Here is a 19608-nt window from a genome sequence, read left to right as displayed (position 1 = left end):
CACTGTTTTACTTCCTACTCTTTCTCTATGATGACTTTTTTAAAAAAATTAACTTAGAAGTTGGAAAAGAGTAACTGAGAAACAATATTTTTGCACATAGCCAAAACATCTAAAGAAAGAAAAACAAACTCACCTATATGTTACATTACTTGGGTCTATAAAATTAGCAATTTGCATTTACAAACATCTCATTCTTGCAATTGCATACATCTGTAATGTGTGTCCACATCCATTTCTTAATCTGGTTTTCAGTGTCCCTCTTGCACAACGCCTATGTGACATGCCATACAGGCAGTATGATGTTTCACAATGGTATGAGAAATTATGATTTCTAGAAAACCCCTCATATTTTAATCTCACCATTTATCTTCTAGGTTATCACATTGAAGTCAAAGAAAGAAATAGTCTTCTGTGGAAGAGAGCAAATAAAACACCAATAAGAATGAAAGATTTCAGAGTCACAGGGTTAACTGAAGGTCTGGAATATGAATTCAGAGTCATGGCAATCAATATGGCTGGAGTAGGTAAACCAAGTCTGCCATCTGAACCAGTTGTGGCACTTGATCCTATTGGTAAGTCATCAGGAGAATAAAAAGGAAAATTCTGAACTTTGGAATAACTTTTGTTTGATCACTATTTATTATTTTTTCTTCTAGATCCCCCTGGGAAACCTGAAGTTATCAATGTAACTAGGAACTCAGTAACACTCATTTGGACAGAACCAAAATATGATGGTGGACATAAGTTAACTGGCTATATTGTTGAAAAACGTGATTTACCCTCAAAAACTTGGACAAAGGCTAATCATGTGAATGTTCCAGACTGTGCATTTACTGTAACTGACCTCACTGAGGGCTCCAAATATGAGTTCAGAATTAGAGCAAAGAACACTGCTGGAGCTATCAGTCCTCCATCTGAACCCACAGAAACCATAATATGCAAGGATGAGTATGGTATGTAGATGGCATTAAAAATGTAGCATTTTATTTGAATTATTAATACCAAATAATCCTCTTCCCCCCCCCCCCATATTCTTGTTATAACAATTCAGGGGGTTTGTTTGTTTGTTTTGACAGAGGCACCAAGCATTGTTATTGATCCTACTTTGAAGGAAGGTTTAACAGTAAAAGCAGGAGACACCATTACAGTATCTGCTATTAGTATCCGTGGCAAACCACCTCCAACTTCAGCATGGTCCAAAGCTGGAAAAGATTTTAGACCTTCAGAGCTTGTGCACATTGAAACCACACCAACTTCTTCTACTCTAACTGTCAAATATGCAGCCAGAAAAGATTCTGGAGAATACACAATTACTGCAACTAATCCTTTTGGCACTAAGCAGGAAAGCGTACATGTGAAAGTTCTCGATGTTCCAGGACCTCCAGGGCCTATTGAGATCAGCAATGTTTCAGCAGAAAAAGCGACTCTTACATGGTCACCTCCTGCAGAAGATGGTGGATCACCAATCAAATCATATGTTCTTGAAAAGAGAGAAACTAGCCGACTGCTCTGGACATTGGTTGCTGAAAATATTGAAAGCTGTAGGCATGTTGTTAGCAAGCTCATTCAAGGAAATGAATATGTTTTCCGTGTCTCAGCAGTAAATCAGTATGGCAAGGGTGAACCGGTACAATCAGAACCAGTTAAAATGGTGGATAGATTTGGTACGTAGAACAAGATAAGAGGTTCCAGTGTGTGTTTATTAATCTCTGAAGACTCAATTTTTGATTTAACTGTACTTTTTTTCACCCTTAACAGGTCCCCCAGGCCCTCCTGGAAAACCAGAAGTAACAAACGTGACTAAAAATACTGTCACAGTTACCTGGAAAAGGCCAGTAGATGATGGTGGAAGTGAAATCACAGGTTACTATGTGGAGCGAAGAGAAAAGAAAGGTTTAAGATGGGTTAGAGCAACAAAGAAAACAGTTTCAGATCTTAGATGCAAAGTAACTGGTCTGCTGGAAGGAAACGAATATGAATTCCGTGTCAGTGCAGAAAACAGAGCAGGAGTTGGACCACCAAGTGATGTTTCAAACTCAGTCATATGCAAAGATGTTGCATGTTAGTATCATGCCTTTTCTTTTTTAGGGGTGGGTGAGATGGACAGGGAGCACATTCAAACAGTGTAAGAGTGACTCCCTCTGTAATGTAATGTTTTATCTTTTCCTCACTTTTCAGACCCACCTGGTCCACCTGCAAATCCAAGAGTGACAGATACTACAAAGACAAGTGCATCTTTAGCCTGGGGCAAGCCTCACTATGATGGTGGTCTTGAAATCACTGGCTATATAGTAGAGCATCAAAAGGAAGGAGAAGAAGAATGGATAAAAGACACAACAGGGACTGCTTTAAGAATCACTCAGTTTGTTGTGGCTCATCTGCAGACAGGAGCCAAATACAATTTCAGAATCTCTGCTATGAATGCGGCAGGTGTCGGTGAACCAGCAATAATTCCAAGTGTGGAAATCAAAGACCGAGAAGAGATTCCTGACTTTGAATTAGATGCTGAGCTAAGAAGAACGCTTGTTGTTAGAGCTGGTTTAACTATTCGGATTTTTGTGCCAATTAAAGGACGTCCAACTCCAGAAGTTACATGGACAAAAGATGATGTTTCACTCAAAGGACGTGCCAGTATTGAAAATACAGACTCTTTTACACTCTTGATTGTCACAGAGTGCACCAGATATGATGCAGGAAAATACGTAATGACTCTCGAAAATGCTGCTGGTAAGAAGACTGGCTTTGTAAATGTAAAAGTCTTGGATACACCAGGTCCACCAATAAACCTTAAGCCTAGAGAAATAACCAAAGACAGCATCACCCTCCAATGGGATATGCCTCTGATAGATGGTGGTTCGCGTATAACAAACTATATTGTCGAGAAACGTGAATCAACTCGGAAAGCATATTCAACAGTCACAACCAACTGCCAGAAGTGTTCCTTCAGGATTCCTAATTTGGCTGAGGGATGTGAATACTATTTCAGAGTGCTGGCTGAAAATGAATATGGTATTGGTGAACCAGCTGAAACTGCAGAACCAGTAAGAGCTTCTGAGGCGCCATCCCCACCTGAGAGCCTTAATATTATGGATGTAACACGGAACTCAGTTAGCCTGGCATGGCCAAAACCTGAACACGATGGTGGCAGCAAGATCACTGGGTATGTAATTGAAGCGCAGAGAAAAGGAACCAACCAGTGGGCGCACATGACCACTGTAAAAACACTGGACTGTGTCGTAAAGAACCTGACTGAAAATGAAGAGTATACTTTCCAGGTTATGGCAGTTAACAGTGCTGGAAGAAGTGCCCCAAGAGAAAGCAGGCCAGTTATTATCAAGGAGCAAATGATGCTACCAGAGTTTGACCTCCGTGGTATCTACCAGAAAACAGTCATTGCCAAAGCTGGCGACAATATCAAGATTGAAATCCCTGTGCTTGGTCGTCCAAGGCCTACTGTGACTTGGAAGAAAGAAGACCAGATACTTAAGCAAACACAAAGGGTAAATTATGAAAATACTGCAACTGCAACCATACTAACCATCAATGAATGTAAACGAAGTGATAGTGGTCAATATCCACTGTCAGCTAAAAATATTGTTGGAGAAGTTAGTGAAGTAATCACAGTTCAGGTTCATGACATACCTGGACCTCCTACTGGACCAATCAAATTTGATGAAATTTCATCTGACTTTCTAACATTCTCATGGGAGCCTCCTTTGAATGATGGTGGTGTACCAATAAGTAACTATGTTGTAGAAATGCGTCAAACTGACAGTACCACGTGGACTGAATTGGCAACCACAGTGATACGTACTACATTTAAAGCCACTCGTCTTACTACTGGAGTTGAGTATCAGTTTCGTGTTAAAGCTCAAAACAGATATGGAATTGGTCCAGCCATTACTTCAGAGTCTGTAGTTGCTAACTACCCGTTTAAGGTACCTGGGCCTCCTGGCACTCCTCAGGTGATTGCAGTCACCAAAGAAACCATGACCATTAGCTGGAATGAGCCAGTTACTGATGGTGGAAGCCCAATTCTGGGATATCATGTTGAAAGAAAAGAACGAAATAGCATTCTTTGGCAGACTGTAAGTAAAGCACTGGTATCAGGCAATATCTTTAAATCAACTGGACTTACCGATGGCATTGCATATGAATTCCGTGTTATAGCAGAAAATCTGGCCGGGAAGAGTAAGCCAAGCAAGCCATCTGAGCCTGTGTTTGCCCTAGACCCAATAGACCCACCTGGTAAGCCGATACCTCTGAACATTACAAGACATGCAGTTACACTGAAGTGGACTAAACCAGAATATAATGGAGGTTTTAAGATAACTGGCTACACTGTTGAAAAAAGAGACCTTCCTAATGGCCGTTGGCTGAAGGCTAATTTCAGCAATATACTAGAGACTGAATTCACTGTAAGTGGTTTGACAGAAGATGCTGCCTATGAATTCCGTGTGATTGCTAGGAATGCTGGTGGAGCTGTTAGTCAGCCCTCTGAGCCATCAGATGCAATAACTTGTAGAGATGACATTGAAGCACCAAGGATAAGGGTGGATGCTAAATACAAAGACACCTTAGTGCTGAAAGCAGGTGAAGTTTTCAGACTTGAGGCTGATGTTTCAGGTCGCCCTCCACCAACTATGACATGGACAAAAGGAGAAAAAGAACTTGAAGACACAGCAAAATTAGAAATAAAAATAGCAGATTTCTCTACTGTTCTTACCAATAAAGATTCTTCAAGAAGAGATGGCGGTGCCTATACACTTACTGCAACAAATCCTGGTGGCTTTGCCAAGCATATCTTCAATGTTAAAGTTCTTGATAGGCCTGGTCCTCCAGAAGGGCCTTTGGCTGTGTCTGAAGTCACTGCAGAAAAATGTGTGCTGTCATGGCTACCTCCACTGGATGATGGAGGAGCAAAGATTGACCATTATGTGGTTGAAAAACGTGAAACCAGTAGATTGGCATGGACAGCTGTAGCCACAGAAGTTCCATTAACTAAACTGAAGGTTACTAAGCTGTTGAAGGGCAACGAGTACGTGTTCCGTGTTATGGCTGTTAACAAATATGGAGTTGGTGAGCCTCTGGAATCAGAGCCTATTCTTGCAGTAAATCCATATGTGCCACCTGATCCACCTAAAACACCTGAAGTTACAGCAATTACAAAAGATTCTATGGTTGTCTGTTGGGGCCATCCTGATTCTGATGGTGGGAGCCCAATAACTAACTACATTGTGGAACGTCGAGACAGGGCTGGTCTACGGTGGGTGAAATGTAACAAACGGATTGTTACTGACTTACGTTATAAAGTGTCTGGCCTGACAGAAGGCCATGAATATGAATACAGAGTCATGGCTGAAAATGCTGCTGGAGTCAGTGAGCCAAGCCCAACCAGTCCATTCTATAAAGCTTGTGATACTGTATTTAAGCCTGGTCCCCCAGGTAATCCTCGTGTTTTGGATAGCAGCAAGTCCTCAATTACAATAGCATGGAACAAACCTATATATGATGGTGGTTCAGAGATCACAGGTTACATGGTTGAGATAGCACTACCTGAAGAAGATGAGTGGAAGATTGTAACTCCACCAGTAGGTCTGAAGGCCACTTCTTTTACCATCACTGACCTGAAAGAAAATCAAGAGTATAAAATACGGATATATGCTATGAACTCTGAGGGTCTTGGAGAACCTGCTCTTGTTCCTGGGACTCCAAAAGCTGAAGAAAGAATGCTGCCTCCAGAGATTGAACTTGATGCAGAACTACGTAAAGTTGTCACTATTAGAGCCTGCTGTACTCTAAGGCTCTTTGTCCCAATTAAAGGAAGACCAGCACCTGAAGTAAAATGGACAAGAGAACATGGGGAATCTTTGGATAGAGCGAGCATTGAATCAACAAGCTCTTATACTCTCCTTATTGTTGAAAACGTAAATAGATTTGATAGTGGCAAATACATACTGACCATCGAAAACAGCTCAGGTAGTAAGTCAGCATTTGTGAATGTCAGAGTTCTTGATACCCCAGGGGCACCTCAAGATTTGAAAATAAAAGAAGTTACAAAATCATCAGTTACACTCACGTGGGAGCCTCCTCTCATAGATGGCGGCTCTAAAATAAAAAATTACATTGTTGAAAAGCGTGAATCAACAAGAAAAGCTTATTCAACTGTTAATGCAAATTGCCACAAGACCAGCTGGAAAGTCGATTCACTGCAAGAAGGCTGCAACTACTACTTCAGAGTCCTAGCTGAAAATGAGTATGGAATAGGCCTTCCAGTTGAAACTTCAGAGTCAGTAAAAGTATCAGAAAGACCTCTTCCACCAGGGAAAATAACTTTGTTGGATGTGACAAGGAATAGCGTATCCTTATCTTGGGAAAAACCTGAACATGATGGTGGTAGCAGAATTCTAGGCTACATTGTAGAAATGCAAAGCAAAGGCAGTGATAAGTGGTCAACTTGTGCTACAGTAAAAGTTACTGAAGCCACTATCACAGGACTGATCCAAGGTGAAGAATACACCTTCCGTGTTTCAGCTCAGAATGAGAAAGGTATCAGTGATCCTCGCCAGCTGGGTATACCAGTTGTTGCAAAAGATCTTGTGATTCCACCAGCTTTCAAACTACTGTTTACCACTTTCAGTGTTCTAGCAGGAGAGGACTTAAAGGTTGATGTTCCTTTTGTTGGTCGACCTAAACCAGCAGTGTTTTGGCATAAAGATAATGTGGCATTGAAGCAGACTACAAGAGTAAATGCAGAAAGTTCAGAAAATAACACGGTGTTAACAATAAAAGAAGCATGCAGAGAAGATGTGGGGACATATTTAGTTAAACTTACAAACTCTGCAGGTGAAGCAACTGAGACCCTAAATATTGTTGTCCTTGACAAACCAGGACCTCCAACTGGACCAGTAAAAGCAGATGAAGTAACAGCAGATAGTATTACCATTTCCTGGGAACCACCAAAGTATGATGGTGGTAGCTCTATCAATAATTACATTGTAGAAAAACGAGACACTTCCACCACCACTTGGCAGATTGTGTCAGCTACTGTTGCAAGAACAACTATAAAAGCATGTCGATTAAAGACTGGCTGTGAATATCAGTTCAGAATTGCAGCTGAGAACAGATACGGGAAGAGTACCTATCTCACTTCAGAGCCAATCATAGCCCAATACCCATTCAAAGTTCCTGGTCCACCTGGAACACCTTTTGTAACAAATGTCTCAAAAGACAGCATGGTAGTACAATGGCATGAACCAGTCAATGATGGTGGTAGCAAGATCATTGGGTATCACTTGGAGCGCAAAGAAAGAAACAGCATTCTGTGGGCTAAACTGAACAAAACACCTATTCCAGATACCAAATTTAAGACAACTGGCCTTGAGGAAGGTCTTGAATATGAGTTCAGAGTCTATGCAGAAAACATAGTGGGCATTGGAAAGGCAAGTAGGGCATCTGAATGTTATACTGCACATGACCCATGTGACCCTCCAGGTCGTCCAGAACCTATAATTGTCACAAGAAGCTCAGTAACACTTCAGTGGAAGAAACCTGTATATGATGGTGGAAGTAAGATTACAGGCTATGTTGTTGAAAAGAAGGAGCTACCTGATGGTCGTTGGATGAAAGCAAGCTTTACAAATGTCATTGATACCCAGTTTGAAGTAACTGGTCTAGTTGAAAACCAGAGGTATGAGTTCCGTGTTATAGCACGAAATGCTGCAGGTGTTTTCAGTGAACCATCTGAGAGCTCAGGGGCAATTACAGCAAGAGATGAAGTAGAACCACCTCATATAAGTATGGATCCAAAATACAAAGACACTATTGTAGTGCATGCTGGTGAGTCATTCAAGCTTGACGCTGATATTCATGGCAAACCAATACCTTCCATTCAGTGGTTCAAAGGCGATCGTGAGCTGACAAACACAGCTCGGATGGAAATAAAAAGTACCGATTTTGCAACAAGCCTTAGTGTGAAAGAGGCCATTAGAGTTGACAGTGGTCAGTATGTACTACTGGCAAAGAATGTTGCAGGTGAAAAGAAAGTGCCTGTTAATGTCAAAGTTCTTGATAGACCTGGACCACCAGAAGGACCTGTTGAGATTACAGGTGTTACTGCTGAAAAATGCATGCTGTCATGGAAACCTCCACTACAAGATGGTGGTAGTGATATTTCACACTACGTTGTAGAAAAAAGGGAAACCAGTCGCTTGGTGTGGACGGTCGTTGATTCAAATGTGCAAACCCTAAATTGCAAAGTTACAAAACTTTTAGAAGGAAATGAATATATTTTCCGTGTCATGGCAGTAAATAAATATGGCGTTGGTGAACCTCTTGAATCTGAACCAGTACTCGCGAAGAACCCATTTGTAGTGCCACTTCCACCAAAGGCACCAGAAGTCACAGCCATTACCAAGGATTCTATGATTGTTGTATGGGAAAGGCCAGCCTCAGATGGCGGTAGTGAAATCCTAGGCTATGTCCTTGAAAAACGAGATAAGGAAGGTATTCGCTGGACAAGATGTAACAAACGCCTGATAAGTGAACTGCGATACAGAGTGACTGGACTTATAGAAAATCATGATTACGAGTACAGAGTTTCAGCTGAAAATGCTGCTGGTCTTAGTGAACCAAGCCCACCTTCCACTTACTACAAAGCATGTGATCCTATTTACAAGCCAGGTCCACCCAATAATCCTAAAGTTGTGGATGTTACAAGATCCTCAGTCTTCCTTTCGTGGGGTAAACCTATCTATGATGGTGGCTCTGAAATTCAGGGATACATTGTGGAAAAATGTGATGTAAGTGATGGTGAGTGGGCAATTTGTACCCCTCCAACTGGAATTAAGAATACTCACATGGAAGTAGAAAAATTAGTGGAAAAACATGAGTACAAATTCCGCATCTGTGCAGTAAATAAAGCAGGAGTTGGAGAGCATGCAGATGTTCCTGGTTCTGTTATTGTGGAAGAAAAGATGGAGGCACCAGACCTTGACCTTGACATGGAATTAAGGAAGATTGTAAATGTGAGAGCAGGAGGTTCCTTAAGGCTGTTTGTTCCCATCAGAGGTCGTCCAACACCTGAAGTAAAATGGGGTAAAATGGATGGTGAGATCAGAGAGGCAGCTATTATTGATACCACTAGCAGCTTTACTTCCCTTGTTCTAGACAATGTTAACAGATTTGATACTGGAAAGTATACTCTGACTTTAGAAAACATCGGTGGAACAAAGTCTGCCTTTGTCAGTGTAAGAGTACTGGATACCCCAAGTGCACCTGTTAATATAAAAATCAGAGAGATCACTAAAGACTCTGTTTCACTTTCATGGGAGCCTCCTCTCTTGGACGGTGGAGCAAAAATAAAGAATTACATTATTGAAAAGCGTGAAGCAACAAGAAAGGCATATGCAGCTGTTGTAACAAACTGCCACAAGACTTCATGGAAAGTAGATCAACTTCAGGAGGGATGCTATTACTTCTTTAGAATCTCTGCTGAGAATGAATATGGAATTGGCCTCCCTGCAGAAACCAGTGACCCAATTAAAGTTGCTGAAGTTCCACAGCCTCCTGGGAAAATAACAGTGGATGATGTCACAAGAAACAGTGTCTCGCTAAGCTGGGCAAAACCGGAACATGATGGTGGCAGCAAAATCCTACAATACATTGTTGAAATGCAAGCAAAGGGTAGTGAGAAGTGGTCAGAGTGTGCTCGTGTAAAAACACTTGAAGCAGTTATTACTAACCTAACTCAAGGGGAAGAATATCTTTTCAGAGTAATGGCTGTAAATGAAAAGGGTAAGAGTGACCCTAGAGCACTTGCAGTTCCAATAGTTGCCAAAGACCTGGTGATTGAACCTGATGTAAGACCTGCTTTCCACAGTTATAGTATCCAAGTGGGACAAGATCTGAAAGTAGAAGTACCAATTGCTGGTCGACCTAAACCAACTGTTACCTGGGTAAAAGATGGTCAACCGTTAAGGCAGACGACAAGAGTCAATGTGAGTGATTTGACTGATCTCACTATATTGAATATTAAAGAAAGTAGCAAAGAGGACAGTGGCACTTATGAAATCACTGTGGCTAATGTTGTTGGGCAAAAGTCTGCCTCTATTGAAGTTATAACTCTAGACAAACCTGACCCTCCGGTAGGACCTGTGAAGTTTGATGAAATAAGTGCAGAAAGTATTACCCTGTCATGGAATCCCCCAGCATACACAGGTGGCTGCCAAATCACCAACTATGTTGTACACAAGAGAGATACGACCACCACTATATGGGAAACAGTTTCAGCTACTGTTGCAAGAACTACACTGAAGGTGACTAAACTGAAAACTGGTTCAGAATACCAGTTCAGAATATTTGCTGAGAACAGGTATGGGCAGAGCTTTGCATTGGAATCTGCACCAGTTGTAGCACAGTACCCCTACAAGGAACCAGGGCCTCCTGGCACACCATTTGTGACAACAATTACAAAAGACTCCATGATCGTACAGTGGCATGAACCAATAAATGATGGTGGCAGTAGAGTGTTGGGCTACCATCTTGAGAGAAAGGAGAAAAACAGCATTTTATGGGGTAAAGTGAACAAGACTATTATTCAGGACACCAGTTTTAAGACAACTAACCTTGAAGAAGGAATTGAATATGAGTTTCGTGTTTCTGCAGAAAATATTGTTGGTGTGGGCAAAACCAGTAAAGTTTCTGAGTGCTACATAGCTCGCGACCCATGTGATCCTCCAGGTCGCCCAGAAGCTATAATAATAAAAAGAACCTCTATTACTCTACAGTGGACCAAACCAGAATATGATGGTGGAAGTAAGATTACTGGTTATATTGTAGAGAAACGTGACTTACCAGATGGTCGCTGGATGAAAGCTAGCTTCACAAATATCATTGAAACTCAGTTCACTGTAACAGGGCTTACTGAAGACCAAAGATACGAATTTAGAGTAATTGCAAAGAATGCTGCAGGTACATTAAGCAAACCTTCTGACAGTACAGGACCAATAACAGCAAGGGATGAAGTTGAACTTCCACGAATTTCAATGGATCCAAAGTACAAAGACACAATTGTTGTTAATGCTGGTGAGACATTCAGACTTGAGGCTGATGTTCACGGAAAGCCACTGCCAACCATTAAGTGGTACAAAGGAGATAAAGAGCTTGAGGAAACTGCTAGATATGAAATAAAGAACACAGATTTTAGTGCATTAATAATTGTAAAAGATGCTATTAGAGTTGATGGTGGACAATACATTTTAGAAGCCTCTAATGTTGCAGGAACAAAGACAGTACCAGTAAACGTAAAAGTCCTGGACAGGCCAGGACCTCCAGAAGGTCCAGTCCAAGTGACAGGAGTTACAGCTGAAAAATGTTCATTGGCATGGGCTCCTCCTCTTCATGATGGTGGCAGTGATATTTCTCACTACATTGTAGAGAAGAGAGAAACTAGTCGCCTAGCATGGACTGTTGTTGCTTCAGAGGTTTTACCTACAATGCTGAAAGTAACAAAACTCTTGGAAGGAAATGAATATGTTTTCCGTATTATGGCAGTTAACAAATATGGGGTTGGTGAGCCATTAGAATCTGCGCCAGTAATGATGAAAAATCCATTTGTGGTTCCTGGACCACCAAAGGCCTTGGAAATTACCAACATCACAAAGGATTCTATGACTGTCTGCTGGAGCCGGCCAGATAGTGATGGAGGTAGTGAAATCATAGGTTACATTGTAGAAAAGAGAGACCGAGCAGGCATCAGATGGGTAAAATGCAATAAACGCCGAATTACAGATTTGCGATTACGAGTTACAGGATTAACAGAGGATCATGAATATGAATTCAGAGTTTCTGCTGAAAATGCTGCTGGAGTGGGTGAACCAAGCCAAGTTTCTCCTTACTTTAAAGCTTGTGACCCCATGTTCAAGCCTGGCCCACCTACAAACGCCCATGTCGTGGATACCACCAAAAGTTCAGTTACACTTGGCTGGAGTAAACCTATTTATGATGGGGGTTGTGAAATCCAGGGATACCTTGTAGAAATCTGTAAAGCAGATGAAGATGAATGGTCACTTGTTACTCCACAGACAGGTGTACGTGCCACTCGATTTGAAATCAAAAAGCTTACTGAACATCAAGAATATAAACTACGAGTGTGTGCCCTCAACAAGGTTGGTGTAGGAGAGGCTGCATCAGTTCCTGGTACTGTTAAACCAGAAGACAAACTTGAAGCTCCAGAACTTGATATTGATTCAGAACTAAGGAAAGGGATAGTGGTTAGAGCTGGCGGGTCTGCTAGGATTCACATACCATTCAGGGGACGACCAACACCTGACATCACGTGGTCTCGAGAAGAAGGTGAATTTACAGAAAAAGTTCAGATTGATAAAGGCATAAACTACACACAACTTTCAATTGACAACTGTGATAGAAATGATGCTGGAAAGTACATTCTTAAGTTAGAGAACAGCAGTGGTTCTAAATCAGCATTTGTTACAGTAAAAGTCTTGGACACACCAGGACCACCACAAAACTTAGTGGTAAAGGATATAAAGAAGGATTCTGCTGTATTATCTTGGGAACCACCCATTATCGATGGTGGTGCAAAGGTAAAGAACTATGTAATAGACAAGCGTGAGTCAACAAGGAAGGCATTTGCAAATGTAAGTGCTAAGTGTGGCAAGACAAGTTTTAAAGTTGAAAATCTTACAGAAGGAGCAATTTATTACTTCAGAGTTATGGCTGAAAATGAATTTGGAATTGGTGTTCCAGCTGAAACCACGGATGCTGTCAAAGCCTCAGAGCCACCTCTGCCTCCTGGGAAAGTAACACTCACTGATGTGACTCAGAGAAGTGCATCACTTACATGGGAAAAACCTGAACATGATGGAGGTAGCAGAATTTTGGGATACATTGTTGAAATGCTACCTAAAGGAACAGAAAAATGGAGTGTTGTTAGCGAGACCAAAACATGCAATGCAGTTGTGTCTGGTTTGAGTCCAGGACAGGAATATCAATTTCATGTGATTGCCTACAATGAAAAAGGCAGAAGTGATCCCAGAGCACTTGGAATTCCTGTGATAGCTAAAGACTTGACAATTGAGCCAAGTTTCAAACTGATGTTTAATACATACAGTGTACAGGCTGGAGAAGATCTGAAGGTAGAAGTACCATTTATAGGTAGACCCAAACCTACTATTACTTGGACAAAAGATGAGCAGCCACTGAAACAGACAACCAGAATACATATTCAGGATACATCAACATCAACTATCTTACATATTAAAGAAAGCAACAAGGAAGACTTTGGTAAATATACAGTAACAGCAACAAACACAGCAGGTACGGCAACAGAGCACCTGAGCATAATTGTACTGGAAAAGCCTGGTCCACCACGAGGACCTGTCCGCTTTGATGAAATTAGCGCAGACTTTGTTGTTTTATCATGGGATCCACCTGATTATACTGGTGGCTGCCAGATAAGCAACTATATAGTAGAAAAACGTGACACAAGCACTACCACGTGGAGCATTGTGTCAGCAACTGTTGCAAGAACAACTATCAAAGCAACAAAGCTTAAAACAGGTTCTGAATACCAGTTCAGGATTTCTGCTGAAAATAGATATGGGAAGAGCTCTCCTTTGGATTCTAAACCCATTGTTGTGCAATACCCCTACAAGGTGCCTGGGCCACCTGGAACCCCATTTGTAACAGCAGCTTCCAAGGACCATATGATCGTACAATGGCATGAACCAGTTAATGATGGAGGAAGCAAAGTTCTTGGCTACCATCTTGAACGTAAAGATAAGAACAGCATTCTTTGGACAAAACAGAACAAGTCACTCATTGTAGACACCAAATATAAAACAGATGGCCTTGAAGAAGGTCTTGAATATGAGTTCAGAGTTTCTGCTGAAAACATTGTTGGCATTGGCAAAGTCAGCAAAGTATCAGAACTGTATGTTGCCCGAGATCCTTGTGACCCACCTGGCCGCCCAGAGGCCATTGTCGTTACAAGAAATAATATCACGCTGAAGTGGAAAAAACCAGAATATGATGGTGGAAGCAAAATAACTGGATATATTGTAGAAAAGAAAGAACTACCAGATGGTCGCTGGATGAAAGCCAGCTTTACAAATGTGTTGGAGACAGAATTTACAGTGAGTGGTCTTGTTGAAGACCAACGATATGAATTTAGAGTAATTGCAAGAAATGCAGCAGGTTCCTTGAGTGAACCATCTGAAAGTACAGGGCCCATTACTGCCAGAGATGAAATTGAAGCACCAGGGGCTTCACTGGATCCTAAATACAAAGATGTCATTGTTGTTCATGCTGGAGAAACATTTGTTCTTGAAGCTGATATCCATGGCAAACCTATTCCTGACATTACATGGTCAAAAGATGGTAAAGACCTTGAAGAAGCAACTGCAAGAATGGAAATTAAATCTACCATTCAGAAAACAACTCTTACTGTCAAAGACTGTATAAGAGTAGATGGAGGTCATTATACTCTTAACCTCAGAAATGTTGGTGGCACAAAATCTATACCAATCACTGTAAAAGTGCTTGACAGACCAGGACCTCCAGAAGGACCTTTGAAGGTTACAGGTGTCACTGCAGAAAAATGCTACTTGGCATGGGCTCCACCTTTACATGATGGTGGTTCTAGTATCTCACATTATATCATTGAGAAGAGAGAAACAAGCAGGCTTTCGTGGACACAAGTAGCAACAGACGTGCAGGCTCTTAACCACAAAGTAACCAGACTCCTTGCTGGCAATGAATACATTTTCCGTGTAATGGCAGTGAACAAGTATGGAACTGGAGAACCCTTGGAATCTGAGCCAATTGTGGCTCGTAATCCATACAAACCCCCTGGTCCTCCTTCAACACCTGAAGTTTCAACGATCACAAAAGATTCTATGGTGGTAACATGGGGTCGCCCAGAAGACAATGGGGGAGCTGAAATTGAAGGTTACATACTTGAAAAACGAGACAAAGATGGTATCCGGTGGACCAAATGCAATAAGAAAAGACTGACAGACTTGCGATTCAGAGTAACAGGTCTTACCGATGGGCATTTCTATGAATTTAGAGTTTCTGCTGAAAATGCTGCAGGGGTAGGGGAACCCAGTGAGCCATCCATTTTCTATCGTGCTTGTGATGTATTATATCCACCAGGTCCGCCAAGCAATCCAAAGGTTACAGACACTTCCAGGTCATCGGTTTCCCTTGCCTGGAGTAAGCCCATTTACGATGGTGGTGCTCCAGTTAAGGGATATGTAGTAGAAGTAAAAGAAGCTGCTGCTGATGAATGGACTACCTGCACCCCACCAACAGGCCTACAAGCAAAACAGTTCACCGTAACAAAACTTAAAGAGAACCAGGAGTATAACTTCCGCATCTGTGCCATCAACTCAGAAGGAGTAGGAGAACCTGCTACTATACCTGGTACAGTCATAGCAGCGGACAAGATCGAACCTCCTGAAATTGAACTTGATGCAGATCTCAGAAAAGTGGTCACTGTACGTGCTAGTGGTACATTACGCCTGTTTGTCACCATCAAAGGAAGACCAGAACCTGAAGTTAAATGGGAGAAAGCAGAAGGAACAATTAGTGAGCGAGCCCAGATTGAAGTCACCAGTTCCTATACAATGCTGGTCATTGACAATGTGAATAGATTTGATAGTGGTAGATACAATCTTACTTTAGAGAACAACAGTGGCAAAAAATCAGCTTTTGTTAATGTCAGAGTGCTTGATACACCTAGTGCACCTATAAACCTGACAATCAGAGAAGTGAAGAAAGATTTTGTAACATTAGCCTGGGAACCGCCACTTATTGATGGTGGAGCTAAAATTACCAACTATGTAGTTGAAAAGCGAGAAACCACAAGAAAGGCATATGCCACAATTACAAACAACTGCACTAAGAATTCCTTCAAAATTACTCAACTACAGGAAGGATGTAGTTATTACTTCCGTGTTCTAGCTGTAAATGAATATGGGGTTGGCTTACCAGCAGAAACACCTGACCCAGTTAAGGTTTCTGAACCACCTTCTCCACCTGCAAAGGTCGTTCTTGTTGATGTGACTCGCAACTCAGCTTCAATTAAATGGGAGAAGCCAGAGAGCGATGGTGGCAGTAAAATTACTGGTTATATAGTAGAAATGCAAACTAAAGGAAGTATAAAATGGAGTACATGTACAGAGGTGAAAACATTAGAAGCAACGATAACAGGCTTAAGTATGGGAGAAGAGTACAGTTTCAGAGTGATAGCTGTTAATGAAAAAGGAAAAAGTGATCCAAGAGAACTTGGTGTCCCAGTCATTGCAAAAGATATTGAAATCCAGCCATCTGCTGAGCTCCTTTTCAACACCTTCACTGTGAAAGCTGGAGATGATCTTAAGATTGATGTGCCATTCAGAGGGCGACCTCTTCCAACCATTAGCTGGAAGAAGGATGGGAATCCCTTAAAAGAGACAACCAGGGTAAATGTTCAGACATCAAAGACTTTAACTTCACTGTCCATCAAGGAAGCTTCAAATGAAGATTTGGGACATTATGAATTACATCTTTCAAATACTGCCGGATCAACAACAGCTTCTTTAACTGTAGTTGTCCTTGACAGACCAGGACCACCAACGGATGTGCATATTGATGAAGTTAGTGCTGACAGCGTAACTCTGTCTTGGAAACCTCCAGTGTATGATGGTGGGTGCCATATTAGCAATTACATTGTGGAGAAGCGAGAAACTACCACGACAACTTGGGATGTAGTATCTGCAGCAGTTGCAAGAACATCAATTAAAGTATCTCGACTCACTACTGGCTCTGAATATCAGTTCCGTATTTGTGCAGAAAACCGCTATGGGAAAAGCACTTACACTAATTCTCCTTCTGTTGTGGCAGAGTATCCATTTAAACCTCCGGGACCACCTGGAACTCCTCATGTGGCACATGCAACTAAAGCTTTCATGATTGTAACTTGGCAGATACCAGTTAATGATGGAGGTAGCAGAGTACTAGGATATCACTTGGAGCGTAAAGAAAGAAGCAGCATTCTTTGGACAAAAGTCAACAAGAGCCTTATACCTGATACACAAATGAAAGTTACAGGTCTTGATGAAGGACTGATGTATGAATATCGTGTGTATGCCGAAAACGTTGCCGGAATAGGCAAATGCAGTAAATCATGTGAACCAGTTGCTGCAAGAGATCCATGTGATCCTCCTGGTCAACCAGAAGTTACTAATATTACAAGAACATGTGTCTCACTGAAATGGACTAAACCAGAATATGATGGTGGAGCTAAAGTAACAGGATATATTATCGAACGCAGAGAGATGCCAGATGGTCGTTGGCTAAAGTGTAATTTTACTAATGTGCAAGAAACATACTTTGACGTAGGTGGACTTACAGAAGACCAGCGATATGAATTCCGTGTGATTGCAAAGAATGCTGCTGGACTCTTCAGTCAGCCATCTGAATCAACTGGACCTGTGACTGTAAAAGATGATGTGGAGGCTCCAAGAATTATGATGGATGCCAAATTCAGGGATGTCGTAGTTGTGAAAGCTGGAGAAGTATTTAAAGTCAATGCTGATATTGCAGGACGGCCAATACCAGTGATTTCATGGACAAAGGATGGCAAGGAGCTTGAAGGAAAAGCTAGAGTTGAAATAGATTCAACAGATCACACTACTGCAATAACCATTAAGGACTGTATCCGAGGTGATTCAGGACAGTATGTACTAACATTACAAAATGTTGCGGGAACAAAATCTTTGGCAATTAATTGCAAAGTACTTGATAGACCTGGCCCACCTGCAGGCCCCTTAGAAATAAATGGCCTTACTGCTGAAAAGTGCCATTTGTCATGGGGACCCCCTCAAGAAAATGGTGGTGCAGATATTGATTACTATATTGTAGAAAAACGTGAGACCAGCAGAATTGCATGGACACTTTGTGAAGCAGAGCTTAGAACAACATCCTGTAAAGTGACAAAACTGCTGAAGGGTAATGAGTATATTTTCAGAGTGATGGGAGTTAACAAATATGGTGTTGGTGAGCCTCTAGAAAGCATTGCTGTCAAAGCCCTAGACCCATTTACAGTTCCAAGTCCACCTACATCTTTAGAAATCACCAGTGTGAGCAAAGATTCGATAACTCTGTGCTGGGCAAGACCTGAGTCCGATGGAGGCAATGAGATCTCTGGCTATGTAATTGAAAGACGTGAGAAAACTAGCCTAAGGTGGATTCGTGTAAACAAAAAGCCAGTTTATGATTTAAGAGTGAAATCATCTGGTCTCCGTGAAGGATGTGAATATGAATTCCGGGTTTATGCAGAAAATGCTGCTGGCCTCAGTCTTCCAAGTGAAACCACACCACTGATCCGGGCAGAAGATCCAATCTTCTTACCATGTCCTCCATCTAAACCTAAAATTATGGATTCTACGAGGTCAAATATCACAATTGGGTGGACAAAACCACTGTTTGATGGAGGTGCTCCAGTAACAGGATACACAGTTGAATACAAGAAAACTGATGAAACTGACTGGACAACTGCTATTCAGAACTTAAGAGGCACAGAATACACCATAACTGGATTAGTATCAGGCTCTGAGTATGTCTTTAGAGTGAAATCCATTAACAAAATTGGTGTCAGTGAACCAAGTGATGTCTCAGACCCTCAGGTGGCAAAAGAAAGAGAAGAAGAACCTGCCTTTGATATTGACAGTGAAATGCGAAAGACTTTAATTGTAAAGGCTGGTGGATCATTCACAATGACTGTTCCTTTCAGAGGCAAGCCAGTCCCAAATGTAACATGGAACAAGCCAGACACTGATCTCCGTACACGAGCAAGCATTGATACTTCAGATAATTGCACATCTCTTACTATTGAAAAAGCAACAAGAAATGATTCTGGAAAATACACATTAACGTTGCAGAACAACCTGAACACTGCTACCTTGACTTTAGTTGTCAAAGTTCTTGATACTCCTGGACCACCATCTAATATTGCAGCAAAAGATGTCACTAAAGAGTCTGCTGTGTTATCTTGGGATGTTCCTGAAAATGATGGTGGAGCACCTGTAAAGAACTATGTTATTGAAAAACGAGAAGCTAGCAAGAAAGCGTGGGTCTCTGTGACAAACAGTTGTCATCGCCTCTCCTACAAAGTGACTGGCTTGCAAGAAGGTGCCATTTACTACTTCCGGGTTTCTGGAGAAAACGAGTATGGTGTTGGAGTGCCTTCTGAGACCAAGGAGGGAACAAAAATAACAGGTGTGTTTTACTAAGAAAAATATTTGTTAATATTTAAAACAATATGTGTTTTAAAATGTTTACTTTGAAAAAATATAAAAACTGTTAAATCTGTTTACAGAAAAATACAATTTTGTGGTAGGTATGTCTGTGGTTTGACAAATGAAAAAGACTTAAGTGATAGATGAATTTTAAATTTTGCTTGCATTTTACTTAAAATGTTTCTGATATACGAATTCATTTAAAAACATATTTTCTCAATCCAGATGGCATTCCTTTGTAATTGCTAAGATAAAAGGTAAATATTTGCTATATTCCTTAACCTGTTGCACTTTTTTTCCTCAG

The 19608-nt window shown here is 41.3% G+C and overlaps 1 protein-coding gene across 1 annotated transcript in view; it reads left to right on the top strand.

Annotated features, from left to right (window-relative positions):
• The window catches only part of TTN (titin), a 243157-nt gene that overhangs the window by 195165 nt on the left and 28384 nt on the right, over positions 1-19608 (top strand). The window contains exons 279-283 of the mRNA XM_054830237.1: positions 375-572; positions 657-953; positions 1077-1664; positions 1759-2061; positions 2179-19284. Of these exons, the coding sequence (XP_054686212.1) occupies positions 375-572; positions 657-953; positions 1077-1664; positions 1759-2061; positions 2179-19284 (18492 nt within the window). The remainder of the gene's footprint in view (positions 1-374; positions 573-656; positions 954-1076; positions 1665-1758; positions 2062-2178; positions 19285-19608) is intronic.

This window comes from Grus americana, chromosome 6 (genome assembly GCF_028858705.1).
Source record: "Grus americana isolate bGruAme1 chromosome 6, bGruAme1.mat, whole genome shotgun sequence".
Lineage (NCBI taxonomy): Eukaryota > Metazoa > Chordata > Aves > Gruiformes > Gruidae > Grus > Grus americana.
Note: the sequence above shows the minus strand (reverse complement) of the source record. Positions and strands in the feature narration are given on the sequence as shown.